This window comes from Geospiza fortis, unplaced genomic scaffold (genome assembly GCF_000277835.1).
Source record: "Geospiza fortis unplaced genomic scaffold, GeoFor_1.0 scaffold70, whole genome shotgun sequence".
NCBI classification, from domain to species: domain Eukaryota; kingdom Metazoa; phylum Chordata; class Aves; order Passeriformes; family Thraupidae; genus Geospiza; species Geospiza fortis.
Genome location: NW_005054317.1, coordinates 6,408,906 through 6,435,520, shown reverse-complemented (window position 1 = coordinate 6,435,520; position 26,615 = coordinate 6,408,906). Strand labels below are relative to the sequence as shown.

Sequence of the window (26,615 nt, the reverse complement as noted above, 5' to 3'; positions counted from 1 at the left end):
GAAGCCCCACGGGCTCCGCGTCCCCGCTCGGGCAGGACCGAGGCTGAGCTGCAGCCGACGTCTCAGGGCCTAAATACGGAGCTTCGCCTGGTCTTGGCTGGGTGGCCGAGCGGTCCGTAGCGTTCCCGGCTGTCTCTCTAGGCATCACCGGGAACACCTGCGGGGGGACGGGGTGGGCGGGTTGCCTCTGGATGCGGTCACTGCTGCTGCTGCCTTGTTCTAAGTTCTGTGTGCCAGTAACTCCGGTGTTACCCACCGTGCCGCGCCTGTCGCCGCACGGCGCTCTGTGACAGATGTGCTCGCACAGTCGTTCTCAGTACCACCAGGCTGAGGGATACGATGGTTACAAATTGGGCATCTCGCAATTCCTCAGTAGGAGCTGCTAGCTGCGTGGATGATCATATCTTTGTTTCCTGACTTTTTTTTTCTTAATGGAATACATATTAAAAATAAAATGACTTACTAAAGAAAGAGGAACTGGGGATGGAAAGGGCTTCTTTGTTCTGTCTTCTCCAGAACGTTACAAGTCTAAGAGCTCAGGACAAGAGCAGCAGAAATACATGCAACATGGTGACTGGTGAGTCCAGATTGTCCACATGCTGCAAGTTGTGTGTGTGTTTTCAGTAACCTCAGTCTAAGTTTTATCAACTAACCGTATGTGCTCATAATCTTCAAAGAATTTCTTGAACTTCTTGAAAAAATGCAGTTACGCTGCACAGAGAGGCGTTACCTTCCTTTATTGGAGAAACTTATTGCCTGGATGCTCTTTTCTTAATTTTAAAATGCAATATTAAAACCATGCTGCTGAGATCCAGTGAGGGTGGACGTTTGCAGTTTCCAGTGTGTGTCTGTGGGATAAATGGAATGCACAAATTAGTGTGTTTTAATAACTAAAAGTAGTGACTGCAGCAGCAAGCTGTATGTGTTGCCCTACAAAAGGCTGTTGAATGCACCCTAGAACCTTACAGAGGTTTTCTGCCATAAATGCAGGTTGGTTTAGTTTTAATAAGTAAAATTTCTTGGGGTGCAGCATTACATTTCTGAATCTTTCTCTGGACCTGGTACCTCCACTGCTGCACAGGGTGTTGGGAAGTGCAGTTTTGGGTGGTTCAGTGCTTCTAGTTAAATAATCTCAAGCAGCCTTAAAACTGATATGAATGAGAGACACTTTTACCTCCAGGGTCTGTAACTGCACCTGTAGGGAACACCCAAGAAAGATCTTGCTGCTCTTCTGGGGCAGGAACAGATCCTTGTGGCATGGTGGGACTCTGGTCCATGCCTGGCACTTGGAATACTGAGGGGCTCAGCTTAGTGGCTCTTGGTATAGTCACTTCAAGAAAATGAAAATGAATTTTTTTCTCCATGGTAGAAGAAAGGAAAGATTTATTCTGACAGCTTGTGAGAGAGGAAGATTTAGTAGTAGGGGAAGACTGGCCTAGTAGGCTCCTGATTTTGATGCTAACAAGAACTAATTGAAATGGACCAGCTGAGCAGGGTCAAGGATTTGTATTTAAGAAATTAGTGCTTGCTTTAAGATCTGTATTTAAGAAATCAGTGCTTGCTTGGTGGTCAGAAGAGGTTGGCGATTGTTTGGTGGTGGATCTCTGCTGCTTATGCTTCTGGGTGTCTTGTGGCTTCTGGTCTCTTACAGAGGAGAATGATGTAGCTTGTGAAAGAAGGGTTGGAGTTTCAAAAGTAGACATGAGGGCTAACAGCTCCCATTGGGAACAGTGGCCCTGCTGACCTCCTGACTTTCTCCTTTGACAAGATTAACAGAAGGTGGATAGCTATTCCCTGAGATGTTACTACGTACTAAAAACCAATGCAGGAGCAGGAAGGGAGCACCTGGGAGAGGTGAGCCCATCCAATTTAGCAGCAGCTGGCTGTCAAAGAGCATCTGTGGCACTTATGTCTGGGATCCTGCTGTCAAAGAACATCTGTGGCATTCATGTCTGGGATCCCAGCATGGCATCCTTGAGGCTTATTCTTCAGAAGAGTCTTCCCTCTCAAAGCCGTATCTGCTAGTGCACCTCAGGGTGGACATGGAGAATGTTGATGCTCTTCTGAAAGCCTCACTGTAGTACTGAAGGCAAATAGTTGAAAGTTCCAGGTAGAAGACTGGGACAAGTTAATTGCTCAAAATCTGTTTTCCAGCCTCAGAGTATCTAACAGAGCATCATGCAGTTAGATGCAAAACACATTTCAGTGTGCCTGCTGTAGGTCTTGTCTGAGTCCCTATGGATGCATTACATTGTTGTTCTCCCTTGGTTTCACCCTGGCCATATGGTTACCTGGGAAGGGGGTAGCAATATGTGCTGTAGAGGTACAGAGTACTCTTGGGTAGCTCCTGGAGAAGTGAGTAGTCTTACTGGCTCTGTCACCCAGAGTTGGTTTGAAAATGTCAGATTGGTGTCTCAAAGAATGTTTTTTCTGTCCAGATGTGGGCTCTACAGGAGCTCCTGTATGCTGATATTTGCAGAGCTGTTGGATTTGCTATGTGAACACCATTATTTGGTGTTTTTTCCTAAACATGTTGTATATTTTAAGAATATCTTCTACAGAAATCTTATACAGCAACAAATATATCTTAAAGACTTCAGAAACCATAGATAGAGCACAAGTTCCCTCATGTGTGTTCCCGTTACCTTTGAAATTAGTTTTTTTCTTTTGTGAGCCTGGTCCAATGCACTAGCCATGAACCTCCATGTAAACAAAAACTGTATGTTTGTACTGCTGTCACATAACAGTGAAGAGGGGTTACTGTTTGCTTCAGCTCTGCTAGGTTTTGGTGATAACTGGCACTGGACTTCCAGTGTACTTGAGTGCCAGTGAAAGCCTAGAGTTAACTCCTATTTTCACACAGGCTTTTGCAGCCTTAAGTTCAGCCATAGCCCTGTCTCAGTTCTACTTTGTTAAATCATGGTGAAAGGATACTTAAAGCTCTGGTTTTGTACCTGTTCTCTTTAGACCTACAGTCATAATGTACATAGTGATGTCTATCTGTTTTTCCTCCTTTGTGCAGCTTGATCTAGTAGTGCTGAATCACCTCTTCTAGTCCTGATCTTGTGGTGTTTCACATCTTTTCACAACTGTCTCGCTATCTGGTGATGTTACAGCTCAAATGTATTTATGCTCTATCAAGGCTAATTAGTGCCTCAGAAATAACCAGTATACTCACTGCAAAAACAATTTGTGGGTTTAAACAAGAGAAGTCAATGAGAGAAGAATGCTGTCAGAGTATACCCTAGAGCTGTCTGACGTTCTCAGGTGGAGTTATCTTTATTGGTGGTGGTTTTTTTCCTTTGCTTTCACTTCTGCCCTGATCATCTTAACTTCTTTTTCTGTCTTTCTGTTGTCTTCACACATGGCATGTTTCATGTTAACCTCTTCCTGTATTAAAAGGACATCAAGAACTGATGCTGCAGTTGCCTTTGTCATTTCCAGAGCTCTGTTTCTCCATATGTGTAGTTCCCAGTTTGAGGAAATTTCTCGATTCCAGCACTCTCCTTTTGCTTGCTGTGTTCAAATCAATGAGGCTGTCCTAGTCCTAATAGCAATGAGCTGAGTGCTACATCTGTTGCTCTTCTGTTGTGCTTCCCATTAGCTGCCTAGAATAGAACTGCACGGCCTGATAGAACACACTGCTCAGTTTCCCACCTCTGCGGCTGCAAAGCAGGGCCGCAGATATTGATTTCTGAGCCTCTCTTGCTAACAGTGCATGCTGCAAACAAATGGAATGTATGACTGGATTTGTCTGGTACAGGACTTGCCTGGTCTGGGTGAAGTACAGAGCTAGCAGAGTTTACATGGCAGTGATCTCTGGGAGGAGGAGGAGTCACACCTGGGTATCATTCAGACTCCCCTGAGCTGCCAAGGGTTAATCTGAGAAATGTGTAGTAGCACAAAATGCCTCATAAAACTAAAGCATCTGTCTCAGGCATCTGGCTGTGCATGTTTGCCAGTTTTCATACAGTACTTGGTATGAGAGATTAGTTACTGGAGTTAAGAATATCCTTTCATCAAGGAAGTGCTGTAGTTAAGACTTTTACTTTCTCTTTCCTTAAGGAACCCTGAGGACCTTGCAATATGAATAATTCTCTGGAGAACACCATTTCCTTTGAAGAATACATCCGTGTGAAGGCACGAACGATCCCCCAGCACAGGATGAAGGAGTTTCTAGACTCCCTTGCTTCCAAGGGGCCAGAAGCTCTCCAGGAGTTTCAACAGACAGCCACCACCACAATGGTGTATCAGCAGGGTGGCAACTGCATTTACACGGACAGCACAGAGGTGGCTGGGTCTTTGCTTGAACTTGCTTGTCCTGTGACAACCAGTATCCAGCAACAAACTCAGCCAGAGCAGCAGATACAGGTTCAGCAACCCCAGCAAGTGCAGGTAAGCATCTGAAATAATCTCTGAATGTATATGTGAATTGCCAACTGATGGAGTAGTGTTCAGAGGTGCTGTCTAACCTTAAGCCTCAGACAAGTACTTGAAATGCAGGGCCAATTAACTTCATATAGAACAGCAATATTTCCCTTTCATTTAAGGAATTTGGTAATAAATTTGCTCTCTCTTGCCTGTGCCTCCCTGGAGCCCTGCTGTAGGAGGAGCCGCATACATAGCAATGGAGTGGTGTCACCTATTGGAGAAACGGTCACAGTTCTGGCATGCACACAACTCCAGAAGCCTTGTGCTCAGAAGCTGCTATAAATACCAGCCCCCTCTGACTGTCTGATTGTTCAGAGTGGCTGTGGCATGGAGCTTGCCTTAAGGGTTTTTTTTTCTTAATAAAATCAATAATCTTTAAATAGTTTTACTTGAACATTCTAAAAGTTATTGTTGAACTGAGTTTTAAGTGAGGGGGAAATGCAAGAGAGTCAACTTTAGATATGAACCAGGGGAAGATACTGGAAAGGAATTCTAAAGGATGCATATGCATCAAGGTAGATTATATGTTTGCACAGTGGAAGGAGTTGTCTTTTTTTGTTTTGCTTTGTTTTGTTTTAAGTAGATATTACATTAGGTATTTTATTAAGTAAGCAAATCCACTATCAGAGATAAAAAAACCCCAATTTTATAACTTAGGAAATTGCTTTTGTCTTCAGATACATTTTGTAATTTGAAGAGTTCATAGGTGGCAGGGCATTTACTAAAGTTTTTCTAGGATATGTCTGGCTATAGCCGTAATTCTGATACACTACACTTAAGATATGAATCTTTCTGGTTTCTGTAGCAGAATGTAAAGCTGCAAGCTCTTTTTTTTTTTCTTAATTTTTTTACAACAAGTGTGGGTATGGAGTCACAAATGACTGAAGTTCAGGTAGTGTGTACTTGCTGCAGTGCAGTAGACGTGTGTCAACAGCTCACTTGTGTGTTTTTATCCTACAGCAAAGACAAAACTCCTTCACTGGTAACTCATCTCCAATTACTTTCTATTGAGTAAATGAATGCTTAACTGGGACTTCTGTAACCTGTTGCCCTACAGTGACTTGTGTTGAAAGGCTTTTGAAGAACAAAAACCTGAACTCTTTCAGGCATGACTTGGATCTCTGCATGAGGCTATTAAAAATGATCAAGAGTGGGTTTGGTTGTACCAGCTAGTATGTTTTCTGGAAGAATTTTTTTTGCAGCAGCAGCAGCAGAAGAGCTAGGAGGGTTGGCTTTTGAGTGCCTCAGCTTTGAAGATGTGGAAAGCCCCCAGACCAATTGTAAAAGTCAAAAGGAATTTTTTTCCTTCTCACTCTTGCTGCCTCATTTCAGAACTACCCAATGTTCAGGCTTGACCCTTGCAAGTCTTTTAGTAACAGAGATAGGGAGGGAGGTCGTATATCTTATGCTCCAGAGAAAAATAACCTAACCTTCTTATAAATAAGCATAGAGTTGCTGCCAGAGACCAGTTTCTGATTTTGGAACTGAATGACCTGCACCCTGACTATGAAAAGCTTCTCATGAAAATTAAGATTTCAGCAACTTTCCTGAAGAATGCTGTCTACCCTCTTCTCCTTGTTTTTGATGTGCCTCTGCTTTTAGATACCTGCTTTCCCATCTGTACAGATCATCATTACTATTTGTATTGCCTACCCTGCTGCTCACTTTAGGTGGCACATTTGGTACTAGATGTGGCTGCAGCTTTTGTGTATCAGCAGTGCAGCTGAACTCGGGTGTATTTGAGCAGCTAGCTCAGAATTACTAGTTTTTCTGCAAGAATAGGATGGAGAAGAATGTCTTTACCCCTTTGCAAGAGTGTTTTTCTGTTTTTCAGGATTTCTTATTGAGACATAATTTATGTTAAACTCATGATTTAGTGTTCCCTCATCTCTGCGGCAGCAGTGGCAGAGCTCATCTTCTGGATAAAGCTGGATTTTGTTGTGACTGGGGAAGTGACGGTGTTCCACCATAGCAGTGCACCTGCTCCAGCTGGCTCCCTGTGCTGAAGTACTGCTTGTGTTTTATTATGATGGATTTTGGTCATCTGCCGAAGCCTCTTAGCTTTTGATTAAACTTGTCATCCTGGTACTTGGATTGGTAATCTGTTTAGTTCTTGCTAATCCAATTGCAAGTCAGTGGAAGACCCTTTGAATAATTATGCTTATGTCTGGCAGTGTGACAGTGCTGCTGGGGGTGACTAACACTTTGACCAGTCAGATGACCTCACAGTTGAAAGTGCTGCTGATGATCTTACAATCATGGAGATAGTGCTCAGGTTTCATCCTGGATTTTACTTGCTGTGAACAACTAAAGACAGAGTGTCACTGCTTGCTGCTTTTATTTATTCTAGAAAAATAAATTTGCTCTTTGAAGAAGTTGTTGCCTTAAGGTTTTCTTGCCTAAGAGGCTCAAAAAAGTCCTAGCAAATGTTTATTTTATAGGATGAGTGGATGCAACTGTTGGGTTATGTACACTGGTCATTGCTACAGTTCAAGTGTCCTGGAGTTCCTTCCACACCCAGTATCACAGGGGTGCCATAAGTGACCTTGAGAAGGAGTTGAGTATGTCAAGTTGTCATACCTTGTTGTGCATCAGGGAGTGGCAGGGAGGGTCCATGTTTTGCTCCAGTCAAGGAAGTGTTTTATCAGCTCTGCTTTTGGTGAGGTTGTTGCTTGTTCGTCCTGTGCATGGAGACCATGGAATTGATGATGCCAGTGAGGTGTTTAGTGCTGACTTGGTTCCCAAATATGGTACTTTTGCAGAGGTCAGTGAACCTCTTGTGCCTCTTACCCAAGAAGCTTTCACTGAAAGAATATCAGAGGATGGAAAGTATCTTTGCTTATGGTGTGTGTGGAGAATATCCTCAGTTTCAGCTTTTTGTGAACAGTCTGATGTCTAGGTGGCAAGATTTTCTTGGGCAGGGCTTGGGGGAGGTTGCTACATGTGAGCAAGATCACAGAACTGTATGGTTGAATGCCTGTGTAAAATATATTTCACTTAATACTTGTGCCTAATTGCTCAATTCCTTAAGTGTTTACTGTTCACTGTATTCTGTGACTTCCAACCTTTATAGGAGGCTGGACATTATTAATGACACAAGGCTGGGAAAGATGCCCTTAAATAGCTTAGAAAAAAGTCTCATCTCTGGCTCTGCACAGAATGCATCTTTCCTTTGCTTCTGATGGATGTATCTTCCTCTTGCCTCTGTACTGGTTCTGAAGTTTAGCTTGAAGGTAGAGTTCCTATTTGCTTACGTTTGAAAAACGTGCCAGGATGATTTTAGTGTAGCAGCAGGTATTAATTAGCATTTGCTAGGGCTGAATGGGACAATTCAAAGAGTGGTTATAGTCAAGAGTGGTGTTTTCAAGGTAGCATCTACTTGTTTATGGAAGTACTCTTCTGTTGGAGAGGTAAGCTGTTTTTCCTTGGTTCATGTGTTTTAACTTTTTTAGACCTAAATCCCTCCCCAGTGTACAGCTTGACAGCATAATCTTGATATTGTAACTGTTTAAACACACCCAAGGCCTAATTTAGCTGATGGAATTCTCTCTCTGATGTTGATGAATGAGCAGAGGAAAAGCCTGGAGTGAGAGTCAGTCTGGCAGTTGTTCTGAAAAGCTGACTCGCACCCTTCCCGTAGACCTTGTTTACTTAGATAGAAAGGACTTCCTGTAAAGTAGTTAAATAACAAGTTCTGATACTTCCTGCTACTTCACTGATCAGTCTTTTCACTTACTCTTCACTTACACTTTTCATATCTGTTTTGTACTTGCTTGTACACTTTCTGGTGTAGCTTTTGAAGGAACTCTTTGTTACAGTGTTAGTTTTTAGTGCTGGACTTGCTTTAGTTTAGGACTATTTAGGGCTGGACTTGCTTTATCTTAGGACAGTTGTTGAGGAAAGTGTCTTTTAAGTCTTCTGTCCTTAAATTTGGCTTAAAAATCCTGAGGTTACTCTTCTCATGCTCTCATTAACTTTTTTCCCAAGTATTTGACTTTGTGTGGGAAGTTTGAGATGCACCCACATTACTTCTGGGGGCACTTGGAGCATACTTCCTGCAGCAAGTTGGCCACCTGCTGGAGGTGGCCTTCTTACCTCTTGTAGGTTTGGAGCCTGTCATTTGGGGTTCCCTCCAGATGAAAATAAGCTGTGAGATGCAGTCTTGTGTTTTGGTGATGTCAAACTTGGCTGGTGGGCAAGACTAGAACTAAATTTGAAATAGTCTTCTGGAAGGTATAGTGTGGACATGTTGGTACATCTCCAGTCTTGCTCTGGAGATCTGCTCTTGGTGTGTACTACTGCTTGCTGGTTTAAATACAGCTTCAGAAACCAAGATTTCTTTGTGAAAAGATGCATTTAAGAGCCTGTCAGGTGCTCTAGGAAAAGCTACATATAAAAAAGTCCATGCAGGAAAGAGTTGCTCTGTGTGCTGGTTTAGAGTTAGGTTTTAGGAAATATTAGATAATCCAGTCGGTCTGCAGATGAAAGAATTACCAAGCAAAGAAAATCTCAGTTGTTTCAGAACTGCTGTTCTGAAACAACTGAGCCTGATTCCTTTTTGGGCCAAGAATCCACACAGGGCAGACATGTTATGACTCCTGCTTGAAAGTTCCTCTATCAACCATTAGGAAAAAAAGTTTTGGCAACCAGGCTTCAGATGTTCTCATGGTCCTAGGGTTACTTATTTACTCTTTGCATTTGCTCAGTTCAGTTCAGAATATGTTTTTGGGCTTGAAGTGACAGAAGATTTCCTTTAAGGGAATTTAGTTCTGCTCTCCTGTTATGATACAGGGTTGATTTCTGATGCTTTTGGTTTTCTAGGCAGCTGGTACTTGGTCCAGCTTCCAGCTACTTCATGGTGAAAAGGCATTTCTCTGTGTCATGGTAGCCTGCTGGGAGGTGATTCTTTCATGCTGTTGGATCCAGACTTTTGGCAATAAATAGTATTTCAGTACTGGTAACTTGGCATGTTCCTTTCTTGCACCAGTAACCCAGGAATTGCCAGCATAACATATTTTTGCTTTAATCTTCAGCATAAAATGAAGATTTAAAGTCCCCTGTTGGTCTTGGCCTGTAAATTTAAAACATTCCCCTTTGTACAGAGTCTTTTATAAAGTCTGCTGCTGCTGAGTGTAATTCTTTGTCCTTTTTTTCCTCAGATAGCAAGTTAGACAATGAGGTCAATATAAGAAGCCTCTGGTCTCAGACCAGGGTAAAGCCTGTAATCATAGCAGATAAAGTAAATGTGTCTTGTGTGAGCCCAAAAATATCAGTGCGACAAAACATGTAATTTGTTCAATCTTTGGCTTTTGCCTTGCAGGTAATCTTCTGAACAAGGATTTAAATTACTAGTAAAGACCATATTAGTGATTTTTAAAGTGAAATGTTTTAGAGAATTCTTGCCTTAGGGGTGTGATTACAACTGGCTTTCTTAAACTGAGCCCTTGCCTGGTATCCATGTTTGGGCCTGTTTGCCCAAGGCAGTACTCATGGTCCAGGGCAGAACAATATCAAATAGAGCTGAGAAAACATCCCATAGGTGAGTTCATCTTTTTCAATTGACTGCCTGATCAAATCACTCATTGATGGAGCTTTTTACACTGTCATGCTGACATAAGGTCACATGCTTCTTGTTACCTTGCAGGAAATTATTATAGAGTCACCACGTCATCTGGATTACAGTATACTGCCCAGAGTTCCCAGAAGGAACTATACCCTATTCTTCCTGGAAATAAATTAATTCTTAACAGGAGGTGACTTATAAATCTGGCCCACCAGTGGGGCATTTTGCTACCCCAGTTTTTTCCTTAGCAACTCTTAATTGGCTGTAAATGGGTCCTTAACATTTTTCAAGACTTCTTAGCAGTGATGCTGGGAAGTGAGATTTTGTGCACAGCAGGCCTGCATTGTAGTTCTTTTTGGTATTGTCAGACTAGTGTGCTGTCTCTGTGCAAATGCTGCATTAGTCTGCCTGGATCCAGGAAGTGAAGTAGAAAAAGGTGAGAGAACTGTGAGTAGGGAGACATTTAGTCTTGCAACTAAAGAAGTCCGTGTTGGCTTCAGAAAGAGGTGTTGAGTAATTAATCGCCTCCCTTAAGATGAAGTGTTAATGAAGCCTAGAGCAACAGATGGTCACAAGTACCTGGGATATCGCTTCTAGGACAAGGCAAATGTAACAAGTTGTGTCTGTAAATGTGAGGAAAAGTGGAGGTGTCTGGACAAGGGATGTGAAGCTGTTGGGACCTGAAATTTGTGCTGGGGGCTACCTTTGACTGCTGGCTTTCAGTGTGCTGCTGGACTGCTGCTAGGTATTGTAGCAGACCTTGGACAAATGAGCATTAATGTGAGAGGGTGTGATTTTTTTTTCTCTAAAATAAAAGGAACTGGTTGGGAATCAAGTCAACAGATTTGTCTGTGTTATTCAGCATTGTCTAAGTGCGTGAGCTAGAAAATACAACTGAGTAGTTTGGACAATAAATGGTATTAAATGGAATAAGTAAATCATGAAAAAAAGGTTGGTTTTAATTATCATTGCCAAAGAAATTCTTCTAGAGTTTACAAAACATGCTGCAGCATAGACCATTAATGCATGACAGAGATTGAGGTTGAACTTGCCACATTCTGTGTTGGCACCCACTTGAGTAGTGTTACTATTAATGATAGGTTTCAGAGTAATATTCCTGTGCTTTATGAGGAAAGAGCCAAGTGCTGGTTTCGACTTACCCATATTTCTTTTTGCCTGTCACCAGCAAGTGATCCTGTGGCCATCTTGGGACTGGGGTGGGCAGCAGTAGAACAATCTTTAGAGCATGGTAACAATGAGACAAGCTCCTGTGATTTTAATGTGAATGATCTTTAAGTCTCGGTATTGCAAGACCTGTGCTAAAGTAACATTTTAGCAATGCAAATAGTTTTGAAGACTCTTGGATTCCAAGGATGGAATCTGTTGGCTTGAGCCCATAGAGCTTTGAGGGTGGAGATGTAGCTCACATGCTGTTCTCTCTGTGCTGAGAGTCATGTGCAATGCTGAGCAAACACATCTACTGTATCACTTATCAACCAGGCACTTCTAGAATAACTTGGTTTAATTTTCCTGAAATCTTTACTAATGGATTAATACATGGAATCAAAAGGGAGCATAAAAAGGCCTGGAGCATAGCTCTTGAGTGACAGACCATCTCTGATAATCACTGGTGTTTGCTGATCTCTAACTGGTGGCTTGGTGTCGTTGCAGGTTCAGGTCCAGGTCCAGCAGTCACCACAGCAGGTCTCCGCCCAGCAGCTCTCTCCACAGCTCTCTGTCCATCAGGCTTCAGAGCAGCCAATACAGGTCCAGGTGCAGATCCAGGGCCAGGCACAGCAGCAGGCATCCCAGACAATACAGAGTCAGTCTCTGCAGAGCCCCAGCCCATCGCAGCTGCAGGCAGCTCAGATCCAAGTGCAGCATGTGCAGACTGCCCAACAGATCCAGGCTGCAGAGCTACAGGAGGAACACATACAGCACCAGCAGATCCAGGCCCAGCCTGTGGCAGGACAGGCCATTACTGGTGGCCAGCAGATCCAGATCCAGACAGTCGGGGCACTGTCACCCCCGCCTTCTCAACAAGGCTCCCCACGAGAGGGAGAGAGGCGGATCAGCTCTGCGAGTGTCCTTCAGCCGGTGAAGAAACGTAAAGTGGATATGCCTATTACTGTATCGTATGCTATTTCAGGGCAGCCAGTTGCCACAGTGCTGGCCATTCCTCAGGGCCAGCAGCAAAGTTATGTCTCTTTAAGGCCAGACTTGTTAACAGTGGACAGTGCCCACCTGTATAGTGCCACTGGGACCATTACTAGCCCCACTGGAGAGACGTGGACCATCCCTGTTTACTCTGCTCAGCCACGTGGCGACCTTCAGCAGCAAAACATAACCCACATTGCCATCCCTCAGGAGGCCTACAATGCCGTCCACGTCAGTGGCTCCCCCACAACTCTGGCTACAGTGAAGCTGGAAGATGACAAGGATAAGATGGTGGGAAGTACTTCAGTAGTGAAGAACTCTCATGAGGAAGTGGTGCAGACTCTTGCTAATTCGATCTTTCCAGCGCAGTTTATGAACGGCAACATCCACATTCCAGTGGCAGTGCAGGCTGTGGCAGGGACATACCAGAATACAGCACAGACAGTGCACATATGGGACCCACAGCAGCAACAGCAGCAGCCCACACCACAAGAGCAGGGGCAGCAGCAGCAGCTACAAGTCACTTGCTCAGTAAGTTAAAACTGCCTATTGGTCTCAGTTGGTGATTAACAACTTACAAATGTTTTGGAGAGGGAGCGTGCCAACAGACAGCTGGTGTCTGGGAAGCAGAGATGCATCTGTCCCAGAAGCCTGAATGTGACACGGGGCGCTTGACTCCTGATGGGTGTAAGACTTTCATGTGATAATGTTGGTACATAGTTACAGGATTCAAAACATTCCAAAAGAGAGCACAGTCTTGATCTTAGTGTTAAAAATTAATAGATACATACTGATTGCCAGACTCTTCATAGCAGGTATTCTAGGATCTGCAGTATTTTCCCGAGCTGTTCCAGGGGTTGCAATGGACAGGCAGGGATAATTGCAGCCAGATAAGGTGTGCTAATATGTACTAGTCATGATCAGATACTTTGTGTTATGTTGGACATGGGAGTCCACAGCAGATCCCGTGCCCGGGTAAAGTATTGAAATCTGACTAGTTGTGAGCAAACTTCCTGGATCAAGTGTACTTTAGAGTACATAAGGTATTTAAAATAAAATACCCTAAATATATAAACAATTCCAGGAGGAATGTACTCTCTCTCTGGGGGGGTCAATAAAGTTACTAGAGGTTAACATCATGCTTTTGGGAGTTGACCCTCTCAAAACTGAAACCGAGAAAGAATTTGCCTGCCTGCCCTGTGCTGTCCTCTGGCATTGTGGTTCTAGGGGATCTGGGCAAGTTGCAGCAATTTTGCTCTATTTGTGAAAAATACAGGTTTGTTAAAAAGCATGTGCCAGTTCAGCAGATTTACGTCAGCCTATGTCCAGCCTTCACACTGGACCAAGGTGTCTGTGAGGTTAGGGCAGAAGACTGTCCCTTGGATTGGGCTGATGGAGGGAAGTGGCTCTGGAAAGCTTTCAGCTCTCTGGAGAGTAATGTGGCAGCACTCTGGAGGAGAGCAGAGGCTCAGTTCTGGCTCCTGCAAAGACAACGTGTCAGTTCACCCCTGGACTCGTGATGGCAGAGAGAGGCTTTGCTTCACAACTTAGTCGCCATCTGCCTTGATTAAAGCTGGGCCTTTTCAGCAGTCTCTCTGCTCATGCTGCAGCTGCAGGGGCTGAGAAACAAAAAGCTAGTAAGAGCTGATGCAGAGAATAAAAAGCCAGCCAGAGGGAGTTGGAAGGCTCCAGTCTGAGGCTCTTGCAGACTTTGCCTCTTATGCTGTTGTTTTTTTATACTAAGTAAGGTACAGGTATTTAAAGTCTTGATGCTGTTTTTGTATGCCATGGTCTCTAGTAATGTGAGAGCAACTTCCACTAATATTGACACTTAGCAGTATCAAAGGAAAAGCTGCTTTTTGGAGTAGCTCTTAGGAAGGAAAAGGCAAAACTGTTTTGATATAAGAATTGCTATTTCTATAACATTCAGGCTACCAATGAGAGTTTGACTAAGGTCTGTAAAGCTGTTAATTGAGGTAGCAATGAGACTCTGTGGCATAGAATTGAAAACCTGTAGTGATGAACGCAGAGTGAGTGCAGCTGAAGGGCTTGCTGCAGGTTTTAGGTTGGTGTTATTGGTTGCCTGACAAATAAGTTTCAGTTTGAGGTTGAAATTCTTGGTGACCTAAGGTCCCACTGCAAAGTAAATTTCCAGAGGGTCTGGAGATGCCTTAGGTCTGTAATAAGTAACGCAGTCAGTCTTCACACAGTAATAGCTACTCCCCATTAATAATATTTGGTATTTTGAGAACGTTGCATTGAAATTGAATTGATGTTTTGATGCTGTGTTCCAGTCTTACTGCTTTATACCTTTTACAAATGAATTAATCTTATTTATCATTTATGCTAAGAATAGAATGTATTTATTCTGTGTGCCTATTATGTACTGCTTAAAGAAGAGAGTCTGAACAGGGAGGGATGCCAGTGGTGTATGGCATGTGATTGTACCCAGGACCTTCCTTAGGGCAGTCTAGGTGTGGAGCAGCAGTGGTGAGTAAAGCTGGTGGCACCTTCCTGTTCAGGGGCTGGTGGTTTCTGTGGGCTGCTCTTGTAGTGAGATGGATTTCAGTGGCGATTCAGAGTGACAAGTGAGCTGAAAAGATCTGTCCATTCAAACTGAAAGAGTTTTTGGAGTGTAAAATACTCTTTTGTGAGCAGCAATTCAGGTTGGACAGCAAAAGTTGCATTCCTTGGATTAATTTCTTGCTGGGAGTGTTGCAGAAGGTTGGTATCCTGGGGCTACAGGTATTGTGGGATTCTTGGTTTTTGTCCAGCTGTTGCATGTTGAAGTGTGTGTATAAACTGAAGGGTTTTCTTTCATAGGCTCAAACTGTTCAGGTTGCTGAAGTTGAACCACAGCCGCAGCCACAGACTTCACCTGAACTTCTACTTCCAAACTCTCTGAAGCCAGAAGAAGGTCTTGAAGTATGGAAAAGCTGGGCACAGACCAAGAATGCAGAGCTGGAAAAAGAAGCCCAAAATAGACTAGCACCTATTGGAAGTAAGTGCTGTTGACAATATGGCCTTTGTTTCCTTTCAAGTAGGATTAGGAGTGACTAAAATGTTATGTGTGTACTGCTCTGGAAAACCCTTTTGTTTAATCAGTGATTTTTCCTAAATTTAAATTTTAATTTACTCTGCAGTACTAATTATTGTGTATTCCCAGTGCCACAGGACATGTGTTAGCTCTGTGCTGAGCCCCCTTGAGCACCTGGGCTGATAGCAATAGAAAAGGGCACTGCATGGCTGGGGTGATGGACAAACTGCCCATCCATGCTGGTAGAGCAGTCATGGGGTTGATGTTTTCCTGTTGCTGCAGGGTAGCATTTCACTGGGGACATGGTGAAAGAAGGCAATAGTCATGCAGTTGGTAGGGCAGAGGATCTTCCTATCAAACTCTTGCCTGTTTTATCTTTTATTATTTCTGACAGCCTAAGATCTGGATTTACTTCAACTTGCGTTACTATACTGGGAGAATGAGGTAGTGCTGGACCTGCCAGATAGAATGGAGATGCGGAAAATCTTTCCTGAAATGTTAGGAAATAATATGGCTTTATCACTTAAGTAATATAGCTTTGTTTTGTTGTTCCAGGGCGTCAGCTGCTGAGGTTCCAGGAAGATCTCATCTCTTCAGCTGTGGCTGAGCTGAATTATGGTCTGTGCTTAATGACACGAGAAGCTCGGAATGGTGATGGTGAACCCTATGATCCAGATGTGCTCTACTATATCTTCCTGTGTATTCAGAAGGTAGGATGGGACAGCTCTATGTGCTGCAGAACTGTCCCTGTTGTCAGAATGTGTAGGGGGACTTCTGGTTATAAAAATAAAGACTGTGGCTTCTATTAAGCTTACCAACAATTTTATAAGAAAAAAGTCTCTTTGCTTAAAAAACCTTGAAAACATGAGATGACTTGTCTGTCCTTAGTACAAGCAATGCTTTAGTCTATGAGTTAAGTTTGTGAGTAACTGAGTTCAGTATCACAGTGAAAATAATAAATCCATTTAGCTTTTTTTGATGGGGAGGAGAAGGGTAGGATGATGTTTAAAGAAGTTGTCAATGTCAAGACTTAAATTTAGTTGAAGCTTTAACAGGCAAGAACTTAGCTTTATGTGCTATGGGAAGTATGAGCTTTCTGGAAGAGCTGCAGGAGCAGAGCTATACTTGGACAGGGAAATTGAGCATCCTTGTTGTTAACCTGAAAAAGTAGCGTCCACTAGTCTTGTGAAATAACTGGAAGTGAACACACCTGAAATAAAAGGTGAAATCCAATCAGCTTTACCTTGTAAGATAGTTTTTCCTTTTTCTGTCTTGGCATTGCCATGATAGTATTGGAGATTACCTACCCTGTATTCATCTTGCTGCAAGAGTACTCACTCTTTAAGTAAACTGTATTAGCCTTCAGTGCTGTGCTGTAAAATGCTCAGCTGAGGATGTGGGCCCTTAGGATGAGGTCTGCTCTGAGGAACACACTTGCTCCCACTGTACTGGGCTGTGTTGTGATCTCTTACAGTATCTCTTTGAAAATGGCCGAGTCGATGACATCTTCTCAGATCTCTACTACATTCGGTTCACTGAATGGTTGCATGAAGTTCTTAAGGACATACAGCCCCGTGTTTCACCTCTTGGTAAGGGCCATTGTTTAAGAACTTTAAAACTTCCTAGAGCTTGGAATGTTTAAACTGAACCTACAGCATGAGTGTAGTCTGAATAGAAACCTTTTTGAAGTATGCAACATCCCTAGGCTAGCTAATGCTGGTCAGGGAGAAAAATGTGATGTTTGCAGTGAATGCTGGGGTTACTGCAGTTGTTGGGCTCTAACCCTGACTGTCATTGAGCATTATTTGTCTGTCACTTGTCACCAATCAGAAGGCACATTGTGGGGACTTTGTAGTGTTATAAGATTGGCTTACTTGGCAGGCAGCTGATCCTTGATTAGAATCAGGTTTCCTCATATGAAGTGGTAATACATCCTGCCTCTAATATGTATTGTTTCTTTGGGAGATAATACAGCAGTGTCATAGTGCCATGTAGCCAGATGGATGCTGTCTGCAGAACCAACTGAGTGTGAAAGGAAAAAACAATGAGTGAATAAAGCCTCCAGTGCTGCAGTCAGTTGCAGCTCAACCTTACATTTAGGAGATCATGGCAACAGGGATGGGGGAGGCAGTTCCAGAAGAGACAAATTTTGACAGAAAATTGTATGAGAACTAGATAAAAATTGCATTTTCAGAGCATGGAAACCTGGTTTCTCATTGCTTCATTCCTTTTGATGTGTTTGGACATGAGTGCAAGAATTAATTCTTATGTTCAGTAGAGTAACTGATGTTACAGGCTAGGTGGCTAAGTGGCACCATGAGTTTTGGAATCCTTTTGTTTTCAGTCTGGCTGTTTGATCAGTGCTTTGACATTCCACAAGCCCTGGAGTTCATACTGCTGTCTTTCTGTTATCTGTGTATTTGGAGTGTAGTATTTTTCTTCTACACAAAGGGGAAAAAAATATCCGAGAATCAAAGGATTACTCATGTGTCCAAATACATCACTTGGCACTGTGTGCTCACTGAAGCTGTGCACAGGGCCAAGAACTGATTTGTTACACTGGCCTGCCTGCTCTCACATATCATTGGATTAAGACCATATGCATTGGAGTCAAGCCAACAATTAAAAGCTTTTAAGTGCATATTCTTTTCTCTATGGGCTGGGATGTATAGGCATGTTGCACAAGCACACTCTCCACAGCTAGAGGTTGATGGATATGTACAAGTGTTTCCTAACTGTACCTGCTATTTAAAAAGTTATTTGCAGAGCACTGAATCTTGACATTACTGAGAATCTCCTCTTTCTCCTTCTGTTAAGATTTATATGCTCTCCAGTACTTACAGACTGTAAAATGCTGCCTGTGCTCATGTTGTATCTGTCCCCTGGCATGATGCTGACTTCTGATTATTGCAGGTTACATCCTCTCCAGTCATGTAACAGAAGAGATGCTGTGGGAGTGTAAGCAGCTTGGAGCTCACTCCCCTTCCACCTTGCTCACTACACTAATGTTTTTTAATACAAAGTAAGTACTCAGGTCTTAGGGAATCTTGGGGAATAAAAGAACTTCAGAGACCTTAACAGGATGGGTGGGAAACTGCTGCACTGTGTAGGGCAAAATCACAAGTTTCAAATGGTTGCACACAGAGCCCACTTGTAGCTCCATCAGACAAAGAAGATGCAGTATAACAAGGAAGTGAGCTAGCAGAGGGCAGAACTGTGGCTTTTGTATGCTTTGCTGCTGGAAGAGTCCTTAGCCCAGTGGTTCATTTGAGCTTCACCCTGCTCGTGATGACTAAAGATAGCTACCTTGCTGTTATGACTATGTCCCTTGCTTGCCTCTGAATGTTCTGTGTTCTGTTCTTGCTGCTCAGATACTTCCTATTGAAAACAGTAGACCAGCACATGAAGCTGGCCTTCTCCAAGGTGCTGAGGCAGACCAAGAAGAACCCTTCTAATCCCAAGGATAAAAGCACGAGTATCCGCTATATGAAGGCTCCAGGCATGCACCAGACAGGACAGAAAGGTAGTGTCTAGGAGGTTTCTTTGGTAATATTTTACTTACTTGGGCTTGAAGAAGTGGATGAACCTGGAGATGTTTGCAGGTAGGGAATCCAAGGCTCTGCCAGTTACCTGTAGCCTGGCAGTATGTGTTTTCCATGCATTCTCTCCAAGAGAGGATAGTACCTTCTAATCATAACCCTGGGGACATACCTTACCTGAGGCATGTGGGACTCAACAAGAACTAAGGATAATTTTTTTGTTACTTTTGTTTGCTTGTTTTTGTTTTGTTTTGTTTTTTTATGGGCAAAGAGACTATTGGGTGTAAGTGCTTATGAAGAGATGGAGAAAATTCTTTGGGAGGGCTTCTCTTACCTTGATTCATGTGAACTCATAAGAATTCCTATGTAAGTACAATCTATCCTCTTAAAAGCACAGGATACAACTGAGGCTTTGCAGTCTCAGTAGTGATATTTCCCTCATTTTGAACACTGGTTGAGGAGAAATGGAAAGAAGGATATGGATGGGTTGTGATCTTCTATAGCCTTAGGATATAGCAAGCTCTGCATAATGCTTTTATATGCTGGCATTTATAGCCAGGTGCCTCTGCCCTGGAACAGCCATATGTCTCTTGCTAGCTCTTGTGTGGTGACAAGGTGCTGCAGTGTTGAGGCTCTAAGGTACTGCTCGGTGTGCTGTGCTTACACAGAGTGTCTGACAGACTTCTGGGGGGCTGGTTTGTAGTTACAGATGACATGTATGCAGAGCAGACCGAGAATCCAGAGAACCCCCTGAGGTGTCCCATAAAGCTGTATGACTTCTACCTCTTCAAATGGTGAGAGCTCTCGCTGTGTGTATGGTGCTTGTCTTCTGTGACTGGGGAGCTGCACCCTGTGCCTGGCAGAGTTTCCAGTGCTATGTGATAGCACTGGCACAATTTCTATATTTTCATAAATTTACTTAAATGGAGAGGGGTGCTGATGTGAGAGAGTGTGATTAACTCTGATGGCATGTAAATAGAATTTTTGGGGTATTTAAGAGACAAATCCTGATTTGTGAATTGGCTGCTCTTAATCTTGGACATTTGCATTCACTGTGTTGACATGAACTTGTTCTTCTGCTTATGAGTTGCATGTCATCTGGAAGCATCTACTACTGAAAGTAGGATTAGGGTCCTATTCAAACTAGCTTCTGAACAAAAATAAGGACTTGCTATGGAGATTAGAGGGTGCCTTAAAGGACTAATCTCTAAATTATGATGATTCTGAAATTTGATATAATGGTTCATCTGCACAGATGGATCTGCAAGTAGCCTGAATGTGAAAGTACCCCATCCTTTCTTCACTCTGAAGAACCCCTAAAGTCATGTGTGTGTTATGCTTACCAGTGTGAAATAAAAACTACTTCGTTGTAGTCCTCACCATGGCTTTTTAACCTTGGCATGTCCTAAAACTTTGGAATGAATGTTGCCCCTAGATGTATCTCCGTACCTTCGTGTGTCATCAGCCAGATGTTCACTGTCAGGATTTGTGAAGCCTGGGGTGAGGACAGCGGTGGTGTCTCTGTTCCAGGACATTTTGTTAGTCTGGTTATTTCTGATCTTCCTCACACAGCCCCCAGAGTGTGAAAGGCCGGAATGACACATTTTACTTGACCCCGGAGCCAGTGGTGGCCCCCAACAGCCCGATCTGGTATTCCATCCAGCCGATCAGCAGAGAGCAGATGGAGCAGATGCTCACCCGGATCCTGGTGATACGAGAGATTCAGGAAGCTCTTGCCGTGGCTAATGCCAGCACCATGCACTAAGGCATCCTTCGTGGCTCAGATGGGGTGGGGCAGGGTGATGGGGGAGGGACAAGCAAAGAGAAATTGTACAGACTTTTACACTAAAGGAGATGCCTAAGTTTTTGGTTTTTTATTGGTGTAGTTATGAAGCCCTTTTAGGCTTCTTCTCTTTAAAAGAATCTAAAGGAAAACCTACCCATTGTGTATCCTACCCAACACACCAAACTGTTTGGAACCATTGGAGGCTGCATATCCCCTGCAAGCTGGGAGCTGTGGAAAGCTGCTGGTTGACTCTGGGTTTTTTTTATGATGTAGAAAACATGAACTACAGGATTGGCCTGGTTGGCTGGGGCCTCTGTCTCCTTGGAGCACGTGCAGCCTAGAGGGCACAGAATGATGGATGGACCTGCTCAGCCAGTGGAGGAGAGGCAGGCATCTTCTTTTCTTGTGCTTGGACATTAATTTGCTGTTATCTTGGAAGAAAGAGGAGAGAGTGAACTGCAATTATGATTTATACAAAAAAACAAACCAACAATTTCTATTCAGACCTTTAAGTGACATTTTTAGATGTTAAAAGTACAAACTTTACCACACTCTTCTTTTTTGGCCTAACATTGAGGCCTTAAAGCTTGAGGCTTCTGTGCCTGATGGAATTCTTGTAACATACACTTGTGTATCATATAAAGATACCACCCTGTTTCTCTTATGTATTCTTACTCTAGTTGTTTATTAAGAATGACGAGCACGTCTTTTCAACATGCCATTGAACAATGTGTCTTTATTTGGGGAAGAGTGAGCTGTGAGGGTGGGGGGGTCATTATACAAAGATCAGTATGCAAACTGGTTGTTTTCATCCCTGTTCATGCTTTCCAGCTCAACTCTGCTGGATTTCTTTCACCCGTACAACTTAGGAAGGTAGAAGGGCATACACTTCTGTTGAAGGACCTGAATGTCTGCTTGCTGAAGGAAGCTCAGTGCCAGGCTAGGAACATGGGATCTGTGAGACCACATTAGACTGTCCTGATGTTCTGTGGCTTTACCCCTAGGCAAATCCCCCTCTTTCCACCTTTTCAAATGCATCACAACAACAGCATGATGGAGGGGTAGTGGAGGGAAAAGGCCTTTCCAGGAGCAGCATATGGCTTACTCCTGCTGTTTAACAGCCTTTCACAGTTTTTAACACAGCTGTGTAGCTTTTGGCATCGTTCATGATCATAATCCCCAGCCCTGTAGCCTTGCCTTGCTGCATCTTAAATGGTTGCTGTATTTTATATCATTAACAAATAGTCTGTTCTTTTGAAGCCAGCAGGTAGCCAACTGTGCTTGAAATGGGAGATCACTTGCCAGGCTTGTTACTTGTGCCACCACCTTCTTGGATGCAGAGAAATTACTCTGCTTCTTGAACTTGTCTTCCCTGCTTCTCCACCTCATGTCCCTTCCCTGTTCCAAAATACACAGATAAATATTTAGATATATATTACAGTAAAAGAACTTAAACTTGTGTACAGGCAAGCAACTTTCCTGAAGCCTCTGTTGTCCAGCACCTATCTGAGAAGGAAGGTCTGCCCTCTCTGTTGGTTGTGCAAGAGTGTAAATTGATGAGAGTAGCAGATGTTCCCTGTCTTTGTGCTTGTGAGCAGTGTTGAGGTGTGCAGCTTAGAGAGACTTCCCAAGCCCCGATGCTTCACATTGATGTTGGTGTTCCTGAGGAAGCAGGTGTGCTTGAGTTAGTGTATGAGCAGTTTGTTCCCTCTACAGGATTCTGTGCTCAAGTAGGTGTGTGCAGAGAGGTGAAGTAGCAATGCAGTGTTGTTTTGTTTTAGACTCTTAGCTCAGTGTCTGCCCTCAGAACTAGGCCAGAGGAAAACAGCCTGGGATCACTGCCAAGATCCCAGTGGATAAGCTGGGAAGATGATGTTTAGGGTGGGTGTAGTGCTGGCAGCAAGTCCTGTGACCTCAGTTTGTCTGCTGGGAGCCAGCAGTTGCCCCATTGTAGGGTAGCTCTTGGGATCACCAGTACTGCTTCAGCTGTCAGAAACCTCTAATCCTTTCACCATATTGTAGTGACTGGCATGTCCATCTTTGGCCCTGTTTTAAGTCTTTGAAGGCATGGTTGGGGCAGGCTCCACTATTCCAAGCAGTTGCATGTGCCTGCTGCACAGAGTGGCTTTCCCTTTCTTTCGGGCAGTTTGTCCCATCATCAGAGCAGAGTTGGAAAGCCTGCTGCCTTGGCTGTCTCCATCAAAATACAGCAGGTATTAAAAAATCTGCGAAATACACACTGTACTAGTTGCTTTACTGGGCAGCCTTGAGAGTCACCTCTTAACACTACCCATTGACAGGAACTTCAGCTGAGCTTTCTGGGGAAACAGAATTCCATGTTACCTTAAAATTCTAGATTGTGCACTTTCCTTACTACTCTTAACTGCAAGATGATCTCAAGTCTTTGTAGGGGGAAGAGTTCTCCTTGGAGGATACTGGTTAAGAACAGGGAAAGCAGGCACATGGTGAGCTGTGGAGATCTCCTGATGATTGATGGACTGGAGTGTTTCCATTTCTTTCTCATTGTCCACATGTACATAGGAGAGGATCTGCTGATGCAGAAGTGGACTGCTGCACTGTTCTGTACCGTCTCATCAGAATGTCCACTGTGTTCACTTCATTCCCTATTTTTAGAGACAATCGATATACTGTGACTTAAGGATTATTTTCCTGGATCTGGCTTCTAGTCTGTCTCTCTGGAGCTAGTTTAAAAGGTACAGTATTTCTAGACTATAAATACTATGTTCTTTGATAGTGAAGAACATGATCTGCTCCCTTGTAGGGGCTCGTAGGAAGACGTGCACAGAGTAGCACAGAAGAGTGCTGTGGCTTAGGGTTGCTATCCACATTCTGGGAAATGTTCCCAGTCAAACATGTAAAATAGCTTTTTAACACTTTCCTATAACCAGCTTGACTGCTGCTTAAAGGGCATTCCCCCTTAGCTCTGAGAGTGCCAAACTGCTTGTACTGCTCTTGTATGCGTGTATATATTGACAGGAACTCTCTGTGCCCTATGCCTTGTACGAGACAGGCTCAAAATGCATCCGTGTCTAAATAAATAGAGCTGAGAAGTCAAGCTAGAGACCCTGTGTAGTTGATTTTGAACTGTGCCCATCTTGTCACTATGGTATGAAAGGAACTGTAGAAAGCAAAGACTGACTGTTGTAAAGCACCTCACATTCTGACATGAGACTCGTGTATTGTCCAAGCTCTTGACATTTAACAGTGTTGCTTTCTTTAGGAAACTTATAGCCTCTTACATGTGTCCACAGCACCATTAGATTTTCATTTGCTTTCAAGAGGTCAGGCATTTCCTCTTTAAGTGGTAATGGCTGAAGCAGTGGAGAGCAGACTAGTGAATGGTTCTTCACTCCTGTCTAAAGCAGTTTATAAAGGGAATGGTCTAAGAACTTCATAGGGCTCTTACCTGTTGGCTCCCTCTCCCCTAGAGGTCTAGACTTCAGAGGGGTCACAAGATCTGAAGTAGTTCCTGAACTGTTCTGCCTTGGACAATACAAAAACACTTAATCAGATTTCTAAATCAGAATCCTCTTCTGCACTGTTGCTGCTAGGGCAGAAATTAAGACAGTCTTGTTCTCAACTGCATCAGGGCTACTGTCTGCCTTGGCATACATAGAAGGGATGAGGCCTCAAATATTCCTATGCTGTGATAAGAGCAGATCCAGAAATGGTAGAAAAGAGCCCCCTGAGTGTACAGGGGGTGGAGGATTGCTGGTAATGTAGTTGCTTATCCTCTTGCTGGACTGAGTGCTGCTGGACACTGAATGGCTGTGCAGCTGTCCAGCCATACCACATTCTTACCCAAGTTTAATACTGACTGACTTGGAGTTAGTGCTTGGACTCCTAAATCACTGTTAAAGTGGGATATCAACTGTCTTCCACCCGGTATGGGGCTTTTCTCCCCATCTTATTGCTGGAGCTGCTCCTCTCAAACATTACAGGGAATGCACCTTATCCTGATGATTCAGCCTCTTCTGTTTCGTTGGTGCCAATGCTTAGGAAAGAGCCCTTCTTGCTTATACCTCTTCCTACCTTAAGGAACATCTCAATTCTTCCAGAAGTCTTGCTGCCATGCTTCCCCCAAATCTCTGAAGCAATTGCTGTGTCCCTACTTGTCGGTTTCCTTTGCTGCGTGGCTGAAGCTCTGCTCTGACACTGCAGTCACGTTCTCTGTAACCTTGTGCATGGCAGACACGTTTGCCTGCTTCTCCTTTGGCGCTGGAGCTCATCAGAACGGGAAGGCAGATTAAACCCACTTACAGCAGCAATAAACCATGTCTAGAGCTCAAGGGAACTGCAGGAGAGAATGAGGTGGAGGGGATGTCTCAAAAAGGCAGGGTCCAGTTGCAGCCGAAAACCTCGCTTGATAATGAGTGTGCAGCCTATATGCAAAATACATCTTGTCTGTCCCTCCTGTGTTGACCCAGGTCTAAACAGCACATGTGATTGGCATCCTGCAAAGTGACCTTCAGAACTCTCCAGTAGCTTTGCCCCGTGAGTAACTCACACTACAAATCATTTTAAAGAGATGCACTCAACTATTTTTTTAATTTAATTTTACTCTTATATTCTCTGCTCTTTGTAATCTGCTTGGAAATAAAATGTTTTTCCCTGCAGCCTTTGTTGTAGTCTGTTTGAGAACCATTAAACTTTGCCTGATGTTTCTGTTGGAACAGGAGCCAACACGCCTGTTTACTGCTGTGCCTGTGCCCGTAGCACAACAGCTCAGATCCGTGTGTCCCTCCCAGGCAGGCTCAGCAAACCTTTGTTAGCCTGTTCTTTTTTAAAATAAGGGTAGAGAGACCTGTCATGCTGATCTTGGTCTGGCACGATGCCTCCTGTTGTGCTGATCCTGTGACAGGTGATGCTGACTCGAGAGTGCGTGTCCTTGGCAGGCAGAGCTTTCCGATCTCTGTTCACATTTCCTGTGTCCTACAGGGCAACATGAGGAACACATTTCTTGAAGCTGCTTTCTGATCTTTGAACAAGGAATTAACCTTCTGCAGCAGGGAGTTGTAGGCACAGGAGCACTGTACTTTAGTCCCTGAACTAGTTAGTGTTAGACAGGGGGTTGCCTTGGGCAGGGTGTTATGGGGAGCAGGTGAGAAGGGGTGTGGTTGTCTCATGTCCCTTGTGCTCTGAGGCTGAATCTGGAGTGTCACAACAAGTAAACCAAGAGGAAGAAATTGTTCAGTAACCTCCAGTACAGGAACTTTTCCTGATGCTCAAGTGGAACTGCAGGGATGGGAACATCTCATCCTGGAAAAAGCCAATTGCTATGTCCTGTAAGGCTCCTCTGAGGCAGATCTCTGTTTGTGCCTGTTCTGCTCCTCCTGGCACAGTCCCCCTGCTCTTCTCCAAAATCCTCCCTCCAGCCCCAGTCTGTGGCACAGATCTGAAGGTGCTACTCCCCCATCCCCAGTGTGCAGCTGTCCTCTTCACACTGCTTGTTTGTACAGCCTGGCCTGGTGGCTTTGGGAAGAGGGGGCTAATGCCTAACTGGGATCACCTTGGATCCACTCTGGTGAGACTGCTGCCTCTCTGCCTTTCATTCCCCTTGAGGTGCAAGACTGGCCTCGCTGCTGCCTCTTGACTTTCATCCTTCATGCAGCTCCCTTAGACTTACAGAATTGCTTTGGATTCTGCTGGTTTGTCCAGCAGAATCACCACCAACCCAACAAGCCCTTGTCTTCTCAAACTGTGGGAGTACCAGGACTCAGCTCCCAACCCACAGTCTTTGCATGTCAGCATGCTACCCGTAGCTGGGCCTTTTTAGGTGGTCTTATAGCAGGTATCACACTGTACTGGTGCCACAAGCTGGTACCAGCCAAGGCAGAGCCTGGCACACAGGCCCTACCGGGCTGCACTGGAGTTCAGCTCTCTCCTGTTGCCTCCTGCCGGTACATGGACCAGGCTGCTCGGCCTGAGCACAGAACACCCGCCATGACCCGATGTCACCGGGCTGAAGACGTACGGGCTCGGTGCTGAGAAGCTGCTCAGGAGGTGCTGAGAGCGACAGCCGTGCCCGGTGTGTGCCCGGTGTGTGCCCGCTGCCGCCCGGGCCGCGGCTGGGCTGCTGCG

The 26,615-nt window shown here is 44.1% G+C and overlaps 2 protein-coding genes across 2 annotated transcripts in view; both read left to right on the top strand.

Moving 5' to 3' along the window:
• Positions 1 to 226: 226 nt before the first annotated feature.
• On the top strand, positions 227 to 25,150 carry QRICH1 (glutamine rich 1). Its single transcript, XM_005420197.2, has 10 exons — positions 227 to 577; positions 4,066 to 4,395; positions 11,666 to 12,682; positions 14,975 to 15,152; positions 15,744 to 15,898; positions 16,663 to 16,777; positions 18,102 to 18,210; positions 18,560 to 18,711; positions 19,431 to 19,521; positions 20,300 to 25,150. Exons 2-10 carry the CDS (start codon positions 4,087 to 4,089, stop codon positions 20,490 to 20,492), a joined length of 2,319 nt encoding a protein of 772 aa, XP_005420254.1. The 5' UTR covers positions 227 to 577; positions 4,066 to 4,086; the 3' UTR covers positions 20,493 to 25,150.
• A 1,327-nt stretch (positions 25,151 to 26,477) lies between these two features.
• The window catches only part of IMPDH2 (inosine monophosphate dehydrogenase 2), a 12,663-nt gene continuing 12,525 nt past the window's right edge, over positions 26,478 to 26,615 (top strand). Inside the window, exon 1 of the mRNA XM_031056319.1 lies at positions 26,478 to 26,515. Coding sequence (XP_030912179.1) covers positions 26,478 to 26,515 — 38 coding nt within the window. The remainder of the gene's footprint in view (positions 26,516 to 26,615) is intronic.